Source organism: Halichoeres trimaculatus, unplaced genomic scaffold (genome assembly GCF_033239565.1).
Source record: "Halichoeres trimaculatus isolate MK-OKI-2021-1 unplaced genomic scaffold, fHalTri1.1 fHalTri1_scaffold_16, whole genome shotgun sequence".
NCBI lineage: Eukaryota > Metazoa > Chordata > Actinopteri > Labriformes > Labridae > Halichoeres > Halichoeres trimaculatus.
In genome coordinates this window covers 9527416-9543428 of record NW_027437194.1, presented here as the reverse complement: position 1 = coordinate 9543428, position 16013 = coordinate 9527416, and the positions used below count along the sequence as shown (strand labels likewise).

General features: G+C 38.6%; 1 protein-coding gene across 1 annotated transcript; it reads left to right on the top strand.

Moving 5' to 3' along the window:
- The first annotated feature begins 937 nt into the window (after window positions 1-937).
- On the top strand, window positions 938-13986 carry LOC141805573 (G protein-coupled receptor kinase 5-like). The gene is made up of 16 exons (XM_074690688.1): window positions 938-1052; window positions 3410-3499; window positions 3588-3700; window positions 5827-5904; window positions 5994-6091; window positions 6173-6265; window positions 6407-6470; window positions 8140-8280; window positions 8373-8563; window positions 10309-10346; window positions 10833-10922; window positions 12841-13049; window positions 13124-13261; window positions 13384-13521; window positions 13640-13771; window positions 13842-13986. Exons 1-16 carry the CDS (start codon window positions 1001-1003, stop codon window positions 13926-13928), a joined length of 1752 nt encoding a protein of 583 aa, XP_074546789.1. The 5' UTR covers window positions 938-1000; the 3' UTR covers window positions 13929-13986.
- Window positions 13987-16013: the final 2027 nt, after the last annotated feature.

Sequence of the window (16013 nt, the reverse complement as noted above, 5' to 3'; positions counted from 1 at the left end):
AAAATGAATGAATACATAAATGAGAACAACAAGGTCAGGAAAAAAAGGGCAGAGTATTCAGCTTCAATGTCACGCAATGGAGACAAAATGTGGAAAATAAAAGATTGAATCTCAAAACAATGAAGTAAAAGTCACATTTATGAGCCAAAAAAAGATTCAAAAAGTCACTAAAATGAGATCAATTTCAAAATAATGAGATGAAAAGTCACAGTTTTGTTATATCAATTTAAAACTATTGGAAAAATATTCACAAATGAGATAAATAATCAGAGTAGTTATGTTCAAAGTCACACAAAAAAATTAAAAAAGAAAAGTTAATTAGTTAAAAAAAAAAAAAAAAAAAAAGTCAAAATAATGAGACGGTAACTAAGAGAGGGGCTGATGAATGCATTTTAAACTCATGGACCAAGGTCCACTTGATGTCAGTGGACTTTGTTCATCCACCAAAAGGTTCCTGTGAGGTGAGAACTTTCTATCATTTAAGAGTGTTTGTAGGTGAGAATTTGAAGAATTATCTGACATTTTCTCTCATAAGCAGACGGGTTAACCCAAATTACTTTGCTTTTATAAGTCATTTCTCAAAATTAAGACACGAGTGGACAAGAATAATACTTTAACTACTTCAACTTTGACCCTTAGGCTTGAAAAATAGTTCTTCAGGGTAAAAGTCCTGGTTGGTTGAAATGTGCCTTTGTACATCCTCAGACTCTGCAGGAACTTGTTCAGCAGGTGATTCTTCCTCCCCACCTCCTCGCCTCTTAGCCGAGGGAGTGTCCTGACGTTTGAGCACGCTGTCACACAGAAAAAGTACAAACACCTGCGGCTCCATTCAGCAGTGAGTCACTGGCCTGCAGGTGGATCAACACTTCTCAGAGCCTTGATTGAACGTACTGGACGGGTCCTTTCTGCCCTCTGAGTCTGCTGGAAACCTCTGCATGAATGCTGGATTATCCTGCAGCTGTGGCTTAAAGAAAGGAAGAGGAAACACAGAGTCGGCCACATGGAGATAGAAAGCATGGTGGCAAACAGTGCTCTCATCAGAGCAAGGGAAGGTAGGAGACTTTAATTTACACGCAGTCTAAATCTAAAACTTATTCAAACCTCAGGCACACTTCCACAGAAAGACAGGATGAAAACCTTTTATTATCTACAACTTTCATATCTAAAAGTCTACATGGAGACAATCAACAAGGCTCACTTTAACACGTGGCATAGGATTAAATTTGCATATGATAATCTCACCCTTCATGACATAATCTTGGTGGGGTTTGGATGTGTTAAGTAGGTCATGAATCACTTCTTCATTGGGTAATCTGAGGACAATAAATTCACTTAACACCAAAAACAAACAGAAAACAGATTACTCACTGACAGACACACTGGTTTTGTAAACTGATGATTCTTCAAGTTTTCTAAGAGTTTATTCATAATTTTGCACTTACTCTGTCCAAAAAAAAGTCTTGCATCAGCATGTTATTCGTATTTACTCATAATTTTCCATCAAAACACAGATACAAATCCCTTCAGTGCAAAAACTGTTCTTGAAAAAGCCCAGATTTTAACTCAGATTGCAGTTTGTTCATCAAAACTTAGCCCACAGTTTTTGTTGTTTTTGTTCCAGGAAGACAACTCTTTACAAAGTGAAACATCAGATAAACTTCAGTGGAAATGAGTCAGCTTTTTATGTGAAGGGACAATTGATGTTTTATCACCATTACAATCTTACAATTTGAATCCTGTGAGAACACATAAAGAGAATATTCTGACTTAGATAATCATGATTTGCATACACAGTTGGAGCTGCAGATTTTTGGTTGGAGCCTTAGAGAGCCTTATTGCAGACTTTTTGCACCAATCAAACCTTGAAACGCACACTGCAAAAAAATAAATCTTGTAAAAAGTTTTTGTTTATTTTTTTTTTAGTAGAAATGTCATTTTAGACTTAATATTCACCACGTTCACCTGACCAGTCCAGGGAAATGTCTGGTTTCAAGTTATTTAAAGATAAAAATGAGGTCTAAATCGCTTGGAACAAGTTAAAAAATAATCTGCCAATGGAACAATAGAAAGGTTACTTGTAATAAGACATTATTCTAGGTTCAAGCAAATTTTTCTTATTCAATTGGCAGACTTTTTTTTCCTGTTACATGCAATTTAGAGATAAGATTTCAGTTTTTTCCAGTATAGCATCTGCTTCTTCTTATTCCGCTGGAGTTGTGATGCATCAATTTTCAAAAACCAGATTGGACGGGACCAGAAGTAGTGCATGGAAACCACATTAAAAGGTCCAGTGACTTTCAAAATCAGATGAAGCATGTCCAAACCAAATGGTATTTATCTTGACTACAGCAACAACAGACTTTTGTACTTGGCTGTATAGGTTCATTTCTGCTATTAAAATTGCTTTTTTGTGTCAAAACTGTATCAGAACCTGATCTACATCCATATAAAAATAAATTTAAATTATTTTAGCATCTTGAATGACGATATTGATGAACGGAAAGAAAAATGGTATACAGACAAAAATAAGAAGATTTATGACGTCAGGCATGCTTTCAAATTGGGGAATTTACAACGAGGCTGGTTTAACTGGTGCAAAAATATTGAAAATTAAAGGATTAACACAGTAACTGTTAAAAGCATTACAGACAATTACTGATAATTAGCCCAAACAAACGTCACACAGCTGAACATTTTGGTTGGGTTTCTGGAGCAAGTATCAGGTTATTTGGGACACAGAAGAAAAGGTGTACTCCCTTGTTTAAACCACCTTTATGAACAAATACATTATCCCAAATCTGATAGCACTGAAAAGGTTTGTTGTTGTTGTTTTGTTTCTTTTTTTTTCCAGAATTATGCGCAAATATGCACACAGACCAGAACCTAATCTACTGTTCTCCTGCAAAACACTGCTGCATACAAGGAAAAATTAAATTTGCAAGAATTAAAGCTCAGATTTTTCTGTAGAAATACTAATTTTCCTCCTGATCAGCTCTTACAATAAAAAAAATCAGCATGCTCAAGGTTTCTCGTGATGTTTTCTTTGGCATGAAAACCTCACAAATAAAAAGTCTGACAGTAAATTCTCCCAAAATAGAGGCACAGATTTCCCCATCTTGTCTCCTTGGCATCAGTAAACAACTGTGTTTTAAGGAAATCAATCTTCTCTTGACAGTGCGGCCACGTAACTTTGAAAGTAAGTCTCAGTAATGCAGTCCCACAGGCTCTGCTTTCCATGCTGACGGCTATAAATAGTTCATTCACTGTAGAGGAGCATACTATTGTCTGGAACCTGACAGGCCAGGCGTGTGTGTCTCTGTAACACACGCTGCTCACAGACGTGAGATACCCATCAGTGTTGTAATCATGTGTGTAACGAACTTTGAGATGTTTTCTATCATTTCTGCAGGAGGAGGGGGCAAAGGGAGGAGCTGGAAGTGGAAAGATATGTTGAAGTTCCCTCACATCAGTCAGTGTGTGGACCTCGCCATTAAAATAAGTGAGTGTGAACTAGAGTATGGAGTCATCAGTCAACACATGGTACAAGTATGTAAGACTTCACACATGTTTGTTGGTTTCTCCTTTAGAGCGAGATTACGACAGCCTGTGTGTGAAACAGCCAATTGGAAAGAAACTGTTTCAACTCTTCTGTCGTAGTCGGCCGGATCTGCAGAACTACATTTCCTTGCAGGATGCTCTGGTATGCTCTGAAATGTTATATTTTCACAGCCAGCCCAGTCCACAGTCTCATTCTTTAAACCAACCAACAACAACCATTGTGATACTAATTTCACTCCCAATATTCGCTAAATATGTGTTGTTGTGGTGTTCCTCAGGGCTCTGTTCATATACCTCTTCATGTTTTTTTATTCACACAATAAATCAAATCCAAAGGGACACCACTGGTAAACTGACCACACATCACTTCAATCCTTCGACACAAGCCCAGCACATTCTGCCACTGCCTGTTGACACTGTGGCAAAAATGCTTGCGTGTGTCTCAGGTATTCTGATATAAAAGTCTGGAAGTAATGGCAGGTATATGTGTAGCTTCTTAGGCTGTGCTTACATCTGTTCCCAGTTCATGTTTATCAGGTTAGCATGCTAACAGAAACAACATTTTTGTTGTCATTGTCAACAGGCAGAAGTGAAATGTGTCAGGTCTTCTTTTGGCAGCTTGATTTGATATAACGTGTATCATCAGAGTTTTTCAGCTAATAACCATCATCCCAATGCTCTGCAGTGGACAGAAGAAAGTTCATTTGTTGTTCTATACATGTTCACAGTGTTCTTTACACACCTCCTGTCTCTCCCACAACGTTATTCCTCTCTCCAGTGTCCACAATATTTACATCCAAATGGAAAACTATGAAAATTTGGGGATGACGTCATTTGGAGACTTCTAGTACAGATGAGTGAGGAGTTGACAGCACTGACACTGTCATTCTGTTCAGGGGCAGAGGGCCCAAATTAGTTTATCTGGACCAGTGGTTCTCATACTTTTTTCAGAGATGTATCTTCTATGAATGCTTTTTTTTCTGCCCAGTACTCTCCAACAAGCAAAATGCAGTTTTGTTTGGAAAAAAAGATGTAAAACACAGCGCTGTACTATATGTGTCTATTGGATATAATTTTCAGTTTATGAATTTTAACTTATTTTTGGATTCAACATTAATTGAATAAATGGTGTTGAAGGAATTTTTCTTGGTTCATATTTTTTTAATATATATTTTTAAATCTTGCGTACCCCTCACATAACCCCAGGGGTTCACATACCCCCACATGAGAGCCGCTGATCCAGACACCTCTGTGTATGTACGGCATCTACTTTGTATATTTAATGAAGCTGTGTTTCATGCACTTGGCCCTGTCAGGTAAATAAAGAACTAAAGAACAACAAAAAAAATGTTCCAGGGTTTTCACCAATCACAATCAATCATTATTATCATAGTTGGGTATTTAAAAAAGCAAAACATAAAAGGATTTTGGAATAAATTCACCAAAAAGCAGCAATGCAAATAAGAGGATCCAGAATGGAGCCTTGAGGAACACCATGACTTAACTTTGCTGTCAAGGAGGAATGGTCGTATTTTGTTTTTGTTTTTGTTTTAAAGATTTGAAACCTATTATTTACTGTAATGTGTCCACAGTGGGACTTAGATGTTGTGTTTAGTGCAACTAGATTTGTTCTTGTGTTTGACCTATCAACATACACTCAGCTGTTGACCAATCATCGTGCAATTTTGTTACTCAGTCTTCTTTTAAATCTAATTCATATTTTTGGGTATTTTTCTTTTATATTGGTTAGATAGGAGATATGATGAGTGGAGAAAGAAGAGGAAGTCAAACCTGTTGCTGATGCAATGAGAACTATCTCTATATCAGTTGCTAACAAGTACCCCCAGGACAATAGCGCCCCTAGAGTACCTCATGTGCTGGGAGAGTGAATTCTCTCAAGTAGGAGCTAAAGATGTCCTTCGAAACAGGGTTCCAAAAACTAATATAGTTCATAGTTCCTGTGGTGTGGGAATTATGCAGTTCTTGATACTAAGAAAAAGTTCCTGTGGTCCAAAAAAGAAAAGATTGACAAAAAAAAGTAGCTATTGAGATGAAGAAACTCTGATTGGCCCTACTCACATTTGACGCCAGCCTCAAATGGACATTTTTTTTATCACAACCCTTCTGTGGAGTAAGTTTCCGCCTGAAATCAGCTTTGTGCTCTGGACTGAAAGACACTAATATAAACCTGTGAAATCAAAAAATATTTCTTTTCATAGTGTATGTAATTAGTGGTTTAATAGTTTTTCCCCCTTTTATTTTCTTCAGGAAGTGTTTGAGACAAAGTCAGACGAGGAGAGGAGAGATTTTGGCTTCAGCATCATTCAGAGATTCTTAATGAGCCAGGTCTGAAACCACACAAACACAGTCCAATATTAAACACATTACAGATTTTGTTCTTGATTTTGACTGTTTTTAACATCTCGTTTCTTCAGTCCAATCAGAGCGTACCCTGCCTGCAGAAGCACGAGCAAATCTGCATCGAGAGGCTGGAGTTTGATCCCTGTGGGGATGTTTTTCATGACTGCAAAGAGTACGTCCATGCAGGAACTATATGAAAATGAGCAGCTGAACATGTTTAATAAAATAGCATCTTCTTTCTGTGGTGATTCAGAGCTCTACATGCCATCCTGAGTGGAGAGCCCTTCATCCAGTACCAGGAGAGCATGTTCTTTGACCGTTTCCTGCAGTGGAAAATGTTGGAAAGGTCAGTTTGTGAGTTGATAACCTGCTTTACAGTTGAGTGGTTGGAAAGCTGGTTTACCTTCTCTGAATGCTGGCTTTGTGCCACAGTCAGATTACAAATTTCCTCATAAGCTGAAGACAAACAGTCTGTTTTTTCTTTAAGGCAGCCCGTCACCAAGCAGATGTTTCGACAGTACAGACTGCTGGGCAAAGGAGGGTTCGGAGAGGTAAGATGGGAGCTATATCCCAGCAAAGACCCATCGGCACTAAGAAGTCTGCATTCCCAAATCTTTGTTCAGAGTTATCTGACTTCATCCACAACTGGTTTCCTTGAGGGTCTAGTGGAAAAAATACCTGAGTTCAACGACGTAAAGTTTGTTTTTGGCTGTTATGTAACACTTGAGATCAGGAGGAATCAAATAGTGTGCATCAGTTAGCGAATGAGATTTGTGATTTGTGATTATCACAGAGCTAAAAATAAGTTTGACATGTTTAGAAGGTTTTACAGGAAATCTGCTTCGGAATTCAGTAATGTAGCTGAACCAGATCAACACAAGCCAGAAACAGAAAATCAAATTTTACAAATGCTCTTGGGAGGTCTATGCACAACATACTTTGTCCACAGGGGGCGCCAAAATCCACCCAAGTAGAAAAGGGACCAAGCAGCGACCTCTGGAAAGAATTAGAAAAAAAAAGAAGGCACAGTTAGCTTAGCGGTTTAGGTTGCACTCCCTGAGCTTCATCCTCGAGCAGGTGGCCCAGGTTTGATTTCAGCCTGTGGCCTAATTCCTGCACAATGTTCCTTACTCTTACCCTATTTCCTGCTCTATCCACTTTCTTCTCCTATCCCAATAGATACAGGCATAAAATCCCCCCAAAAACCTAACACCAAAAACAGCAGCAACCTGCAATTCCTCGAGTGTCCACTTGAGGCCGGTTCCAAAAGCCCTTGAAGCTGCTTACACAGACATTCAAAAAGCTGATCTTTGCAGTGGGAATAAACATGTTTACAGTCTGGTTAAGAAACCGTTTTGGTCTGAATAGCTTTTTCCACTTTATAAACTCTTTTTTGATATAAACTGACTTATTTTTGAAGATATTCAGGCTGCAAGTTTTGCATAACTTGAGACAGAGCTAAGACAGGTGATGGCAAGCAGCTTTAAGAGAAGAAACTTCATCATTATCAACATTTACTAGGGATGGGTACCGGATTAGGTACTTTTATAGGCACCGTCCGAATTCTGTCAAAAGTACCGGGTACCGATTCACGTAAAACCAAAAGGTACCATGTTTAGGTACCTGAACACATCCTTGTGACTGTGAGGGAGTGGAGGAGTAGGCGATTTTCTATGCTGGACATGAACACAGCATTGCAGAGTTATATATTGGAGAATAGATATGTTAAATTGAAAAAAATATCTATTTTATTACCAAACAAATTGATATTTTTGTACCACATAAACACAAAAAAGTGCCGAAAATTTGTACCGTTGATTACCGGTACCGATTGCCAGGTACCGGGTATCGGTACCATGTTGTTTCAAATGTGAAAGGTACCCATCCCTAACATTTACTATAGCAACACTCGCTCCTTGGCTGTGTGGTCAGCTTCAAATTAGAACATTCACTGCTATTTCACAACATTCAGATCGCTAAATAACTAAAAACCCAAATAACTGAGGGTAATTCAGAAAATCCAGCCTTAAAAACCAATTAGTTTGACCAACCATTGGGATGAGGTCCACCTTTCCCATCTGCAGCTTTAGAGGAGCAGTGCATCAACTATTTAAAAACAAAAATATAACTTCTTCAAATGGGCCTGAAGCTGATGGTCTCTTTCATGTTTAGAGCCTTAAAGACAAATTTTAATCTCTTGTGTTGTGATTTTGTCTCCAGGTGTGGGCCTGTCAGACTCGAGCCACAGGGATGATGTATGCCTGCAAGAAGTTGGAAAAGACCCACGTGAAAAAGAGGAGAGGAGAGGTCATGGCGCTGAACGAGAAACAGATTCTAGAGGAGCTGGACAGCCGCTTTGTGGTGAGGTTATTCAACCTACTCTTTCATCTTTTGATGTTCTTTTGTTGATTGTCTTTGATGTTTTGAGCTCCACTAACACTGTCTTTCTCCAGGTGAATCTGGCGTACGCATACGAGACAAAGCACGCCCTCTGTATGGTTCTGACCATGATGAACGGCGGCGACTTGAGGTTTCATATCTATAACATCGGAGAGCCCGGCCTGAGCAAAGACAGAGTCAGGTTTTATGCTGCAGAGGTCTGCTGTGGACTGACTCACCTGCACCAGAAGTCCATAGTGTACAGGTGAGTGTTCTTCAGATTCAGGATGAGCCATGTTTAAAGGTCCCATATTATGCTCCTTTTCTGCAGTTTAATATGGATCACTGATGTCTTCATGAAATGGTAGTAACATGTTTTGGTCCAAAAAGCCAATAAATCAAGCACAGCAGCATTGTTTTCAGGCTCTCATAGCCCCTCTGTTCAGAACGCTCTGATTTAGTGGGCGTGGCCTTCATATGTAAATGACCCACCGCTGATACCGCCCCGCTCTTCCACGTCACTGAGAGAGTCGCCACGAACTCCAAGTGCATAATGTTTAGAAAACAGTGAAGCTCGTTTATCGTAACATTACAGGCTAAAACAACAGGCTAACTGCAGCTAGAGTTAGCATCCTGAAGCTAACACGGAGACAGGGGGACACTGAGGACAAGCTCTTACATCTGCTCCACAGCACACAGCATTTAAAATACTCACATTTCCAGGGTCCCAGGTTTGTTGGATGAAGGTTGGTAATGCGCCTGGATTCAGGACTAGTCTATTCGCTAGCCCTCTGTTGTACTGTCCAAAGTTGGAAAAGCAGTTGGCCGTGAAGTGACTAGCACACTCATGCAGTTTTATTGAGTGTAGCTGGAACATTTCCTTGATAACTGAACTCTAGCCACTTAGTCTTGTCTTCTTCTGAGATGGGAAGCTTGTGCATGGAACTATGTGGCTGTTTACAGCCAAAAACAGCCACACTCCTCTCCCTAGCAGTGGGGAGAGGAGTGGGCGGGAAGGTGGTTTGGGGTATTTGCTCCAGTGGACCAGTCAGGTCAGGCTTGCTCCTGATTGGTCAAAAAAGGGAATTGCTGACGTCGGCAAACCCCTAAAACCCAAACAGCTCGTTGAAGGTCAGGATTTTACATTCACAAGCGCCACTAAATACAGGTTTCGTCATTAAATATCACATTTTGTGGGCTGGGAGGAAAGCCAAAGACCCATTAATTTCACTAAACGACTTAAAGTGATTTTTGCATAATATGGGACCTTTAAGCACATTTAAAGGTCAAAATGATGAAATCATACAAAATTATTTGGAGGAACTCTGGTAGATCGTTGCAGAAGTTAGCCATTAAACATACCGAAAGGGTCCTTACAGAGAAATGTCCTTGAATGAAGATTAAGAGATCTTTCTGAAATGAGAAACTGCTCTTACATGACTCCTTTGACTCAGAGATTTTAGCTGGCAGAAAACAGGAGTTGCTGATGTACCTTTTCCCTGGCTGATTATTTTTTTATACACCAAAACACAAGAACCAGCTTACTGATGCACCACTCCCACTGTTCTGCAAAGCAAGCACCAGGAGCTCTTGCAGGTTATTTGACTTATCAGTAGAGCTTAAAAGTTTGGATGAGGGTATGATAGGATCAGTTTTCTTACTGCATTCTTGTCTTTTCTGTCAGAGCACAAGTATCTTGTTTTTGTTTGATAAGTGGCAAAAAAAATCAGAGTCTGGGACAATACAATACAATAACTGTCTCTGGATACAAGAACTTCTCCTTCTTTAAAAAACAAAGTCTGTATCTGTTTAGATTTTTCCTGTGGTACAGTCCACACCTAAAAATAAAAGTCTGAAGCTGCAACACTCTGGAACCAGGTTAAAAATTTTTGTACGTGTCAGCTGTTTAGGCCGCAAGTTATATTAAAAAAGTCCCGTGCTAAATCAGGATCTGAAATCCCCTTTACGTCACGCCTTTGACCAGAATCAACTGTTGTGTTTGTCTTCCAGAGATCTGAAGCCAGAAAACATTCTCCTGGATGACAATGGTATGTACAACCTCCTGTTTGTGTGAGTGATTAACGAGTTATAAACATCTCCTCGGAAACATTATGAACAAAAACACAGATCACATTCCAGCTCAGTCATGATGAAACCTCATTACATCTCTGTTTTTGGCTCTGAGAAGTCAGGCCGACCTGTCAAACTGCAGATGGAATCATTTTTCAGTCAAATTGTCCTTAGAAGGAAATAGCGTTGACGTTGACAACAGATTAAGGAAGTGACAAGCCTGTGCGACTCAGGTGTGGTGACGTCTATTTTAAGAAACCTGTGTGTGCACCTGTTTTTTTGCAGACCTGGAACCACCTGTGTTTTACATGCCTTTGATAATTGTCACATGGTTTTTGGATTAGCTCCAACACCAACTCTTGACAGGGAAGCAGGAAACGTTTCAGTTAGAAGAGAAAGTATGTCACCACAGGTCAACTCTCAAACCAGTTTGGTGAACGTTTGTGGTCTTTGTTTCCCTGAAGGACACATCCGGATCTCTGACCTAGGTCTGGCTGTGAAGCTGTCTGAGGGAGGGCTGGCCCGAGGCCGGGTGGGCACTCTGGGATACATGGGTACGTATGCACAACACAGTGAAGTCCATCTAAAGTCAAGATTCTAGTGTATTAGTCATCAGGATCAAGATCCTGAAAAACTTAAACGAGATCATGAGACACTTCATCCAAAGAAATAAAACTGTAATACACAAATACTTTTATGTAAGATCCTGAAAAACTTGTAGTGCACCCCAAGAAACAGTAGCGCAAGGTTATATAACCATTTCAAGACCCTTGAGAAAATTTACAATATGCAAGATCCAGTAAACCTTTATCAGCCAAGGAGTGTTTATGTAAGAATTCAATTTTTCTTTCAAGTTAATTTTTTTAAATCATGAGAAACTTATTTTATTCTGAAAAACTCAATCAAGGTCTTTCAAAGTATTTCAAGATGGCAAGAACTTTGCAAGGATCAGTTAAACCTTTTGAAAGACCTGGAACCTTAAGAAAGTTTGCAAGAGACTAAAAACTTTTGTGAGGGTGAGTAAATTTTGTCTGGAACTTGAAAAAGTTTGATAAATCTGATAATTGTTGCTGCAACATAAAACATCTTTGTGTGATCCACAGAAGCATTAAAGCTTATGAGACACTTTCTGAGACTCTTAAAAAAGTTTGCAGGAAACGTTAAAAAATTTTAAGATCCCAAAAGCGTTTGTTTTACTCAAGGACATAAATTAAAGTTACAAAATTAAGATACTCTTTTTCAAGAAACCATAAAGAAATGCATGACACCTTTTAACTTTTGCAATATCCTGAATTTTTTTCTGAAATTATGATAAACTTGTAAACTTTTTTATAACAAACTATTTCAAGATCCTTCAGAGCTTTTGTTATGAACAACAATTACTCAGTGATTATACAAAACTTTATCAAGATCCTGGGAAATATTTGTTGAATTATGGGATGCTTTTTAAGACCCTTGAGAAATTTGCAGTACACCTTGAAACTTGCTTAAAATCCAGGACCCAAAAAATAGTCACAAGATTTTGAGATCATTTTTCCAGATACTTAGAAAACTTTTTTTGGACCCAACTTAACTTTTGCAAGATCCTGAAAACTTTTGGGAAATCAGAAACTTTAGTGACTCAAGGAAATTTGTGTAAGATCCTCCAAAGCTTCAAAACTTTGCTCGAAACTGAGAAACGTTTCTTTAGTTTTGACGTTTTTTAAGATGAAAAAACTTTCTTCAGCTTAAGACCCTTAAAGATATTTAAAGATTTTCAGATCATTGTTTAAAATCCTAAGAAAATGTTTGCATATCTTTCAAAGCTTTTGCTAGATGGCAAGAAATATCAAGGAATCAAATAAACTTTTGCAAGATCCTTTCAAGTTTTTGAAGGAAGACAGGAAGTTTTTTGGGATCATAAAAAAAATTGCAAGATGATGCAACAATTGTGCATTACTCTAAAAATGTTGAGAAGATCCTTTGACACTCTTATAAGATGTGGAGGTATTTTTTAATAGATTATGAATAAAATATTTTTGTTAAATACCAGGAAATTTTTGGTGGTTCAGGGAGGAGTTATTTTTCCACTGTTTTTTCTTGTGGATCTCCTGTTGAAGCAAACACACGAACAGATTTCCTCCATTTCATAAAAGTTTTGATAAGATGGGACAGAAAGAAAAACATAGTTAGTGCGACAACAGTGCTACAAGTTATTTGGCTCTGCAGGTGCTGTCAATTTCAAATGATGTAATGAAGAAGCCATCATGATAAAAGATGACAGTATCTGTTAAGATGTTAAGATCGTCTGTTGCATCATTGTGAACATTTTTCAAAGATCTTTAACTAAATACAGGAATTTATTCCTACAGGGGTGAAGTGAACTTCCTGGTGACGCCCAGAAATGCAGATTTACTCATCCAGGATAAAATAAAAACAACAGCTTCTGTTTGCTTCCCTTTGTTTATTTTTTTAAACTTTCCCTTCATTCAGCTCCTGAGGTGGTTGGTCACAAACATTACGGCCTGAGCGTGGACTGGTGGGGTCTCGGCTGTCTGATTTATGAGATGACGGCGGGTCAGCCCCCTCTCAGGACCCGGGGAGAGCATCCCAAACCCTCAGAGATGGAGAGAAGGATCTTATCTGACAAAGAGGAGTATTGGGAAAAGTTTGGCAAGGCTGCGAAAAACATTTGTGCATCAGTGAGTCCAGAACGAAGAACCAGATAACCTTTAGTATCTTGAGAGAAATTAACAGGTTTTATTTTCTGTTTCAGCTCCTGAAGAAAGATCCGACAGAGCGGCTGGGCTGCAGCAGCACAGGAGGAAGAGAAGTCCAGTCTCATCCTTTCTTTAAAACCATCAACTTCAGGATGCTGGAGGCTGGACTAGTTGAGCCTCCCTTCAAACCTGATGCAAGTACACCAATGATTGTTTCAGCTTCTCTTTCCAGAGCTTTCCAACAGAAAAGTTTGGTGTAGATCTAATATTTTATTCAAAGACTGACTCTAAAGGGTTTTCTTTGTTTGTTTTACAGCCCAGACAGGTTTACTGCAGCGACGTGCAGGACATAGAAGAGTTTTCCACAGTGAAGGGGGTCATTCTGGACCAGAAAGACGCTGAATTCTACGCAGAGTTCAACACAGGCAGCGTCCCTATAACCTGGCAGAACGAGGTACCATCTTTCTAGATCTTCCTGTACAAAGAAAGAAGTGGCTTTTATTTGTGTATTGCCAAATGAAGTCCAAGCTCCTACATTTTGAGAATAAACAGACATTACTGCTTGTTTCCAGATGATAGAAACCGGATGCTTCAGGGAGCTGAACATTTTTGGCCCTGAAGGAACTCGTTCTCAAGACCTGGACTGCTCCCAGACCCCTGAGAGCCCCAAACCCAGTCTGCTTCAACGGCTCTTCCGTAGAAATGTAGGTACAGTTTTTTTAAATCAGTTCAAAGTATTAAAACAAAGACTGATTCTCTGTTTTCTTCTTACAGCATCCTCCAGAAACAGACGAGAGCAAAACCAACCTGGTGCCCAGCGAGACCTACATGAACTCAGGACTGGTCAGCACCACCCTCTAGTGGCCAGTGAAGGAAACAGACTTTTTTTACAGCCAAACAAGCAACAGTGAAGAACAGAATCCCCTAATCTGAGAACAGCATTTGCTTCTTTTATTTTTAACATCGTCCTCTGTCACTCACAGCTGCACTAGCACTTCCTTTCAAACCTTTGACTTCAAACTTTTCTGGCGCCCTGTTGGCTATGGCTGCCTTTTGCAGCACCTCTCTCTTCTTTGTCTGTTTTTTGTAATTTTTTTTTGTCTCTTTTTCGTAATCTTTGTATTTGGAGTGAATCATTACTTTGTATGGCTCATTGTTGGTCATGGACACCAAATGTTTTGTGGCTTCAGTGATATTTTTACTACTTTTTCTCCTGTGTTTGTCGGGAGATCCTACATGTAACCATGGCTGCATTGTTTAGATGTGAAATCAGCATTTAGCAGCCTGTAGCATGTCAGTGCTAACTGGTGTAAGGCCTGATGTTTCCCACAAGGTGAGGAGAAGGAGGTGAGGACGACGTGCTGGGTCTCAGGTGTGAGCTAAGAAGTGATGACATGAACCTGTCCTTCCATCTATCGTTATTGGGAACGTAACATCTATCTCCAATAAGATGGACGAGCTAGTTGTGCTAACCCAGCAACAGAGGGAATACCAGAGGGCAGAGTAGCATCATGCTATTCACTGACATGGCTAACAGAGCTAACATCAGACACCAACGCCACATTGGAAGAGCTTCACCTGCTGTGAGCAGACAGGATCCAGGAGACAGAGATGGAGCATGACTGAAGAAGCTCAGTCCTGGACCCTGTGGAGGTGGAGGCTGGCTGAACTGGAGAATGATGGACAAGCTTCTTATGAACCTTTGTGCACTTTTTACACACTTTCTTACTTTTGTTTTCTTGATTGCTGCTGTGACTATCTATCTATCTATCTATCTATCTATCTATCTATCTATCTATCTATCTATCTATCTATCTATCTATCTATCTATCTATCTATCTATCTATCTATACACACACACACACATATATATATATATATATATATATATATATATATATATATATATATATATATATATATATATATATATATATATATATATATATATATATATATATATATATACATATATATGTGTGTGTGTCACATATTGTATACACAAATCAGACTATTTTCTTAACTTCTGTCTTTTTATGCCTAATTTTTTGTCTCTTTGCTTATTAATCATGTAAAAGAAAACGCCTTAACCAGCTGCTAACATTTATTACACAGAAAATTGCTGTTTTAACTCAGAATACAAGTTATTCAGCCATGTTTAATTTACCCTTTATGATGTCAACAGTTTGTAAAAATGTGAATATTTTCAGGTTTTAAATATTTGTGATAATAATACAAAAAAAGTAAAAAAAAAAAAAATGTGTGCTCTGAACTGAGGGCCGGGTCCTGTGGCTAATCATTGTTGATTCATGATTAATACTTTGATTGAATTTATTAAATGAAATATAATGCAATGCTTTCCAAAAGTTTTTTTTAAAGAATTCTATTCATATTTCTGTGAATGATGTACAAAAATCTCTTTTTCTAATTTGTTTTTTAGTCAATTTATATTCTAATTATATTTTTAAAAAAAACATAAAATCACCCCAACTGCTCAGTTAATGCAACTTCTTAAACCTTGTAAAACTTACACAGGTATTTTAAATTACACAACTATCTTAAAAACTTGATTCTGTTTGGTTTAATCCAGAAATGATGGGGAATAATTCTTAACGGCAAACAGGTAAATGATGCAATTTGCTGGCAGCAGCCACGTTTGGAATGAGGCAGGCTTTAAGCCTCCTCACCTGTAGAGCACCTGCCTGTCAGTCAACTGAGCTGTGCCTCTGATTGGCTAAACTTAATATCTTCTTAACTACAGATTTAGAAAAACATTGGGTTGTTGGTCTGACAGAGATGTAGTTCAGTTACCACTTTGTGGGATATAAGGAAGTATTGTTTGCATTTTTCAGTGTTTTTGTCATCACACAACATTTACTGTCTCATAAATAATGAAAGTAAACTTGCTAGAAAAAAAGCAAAAAACACTGGTATTCACTTTGTACT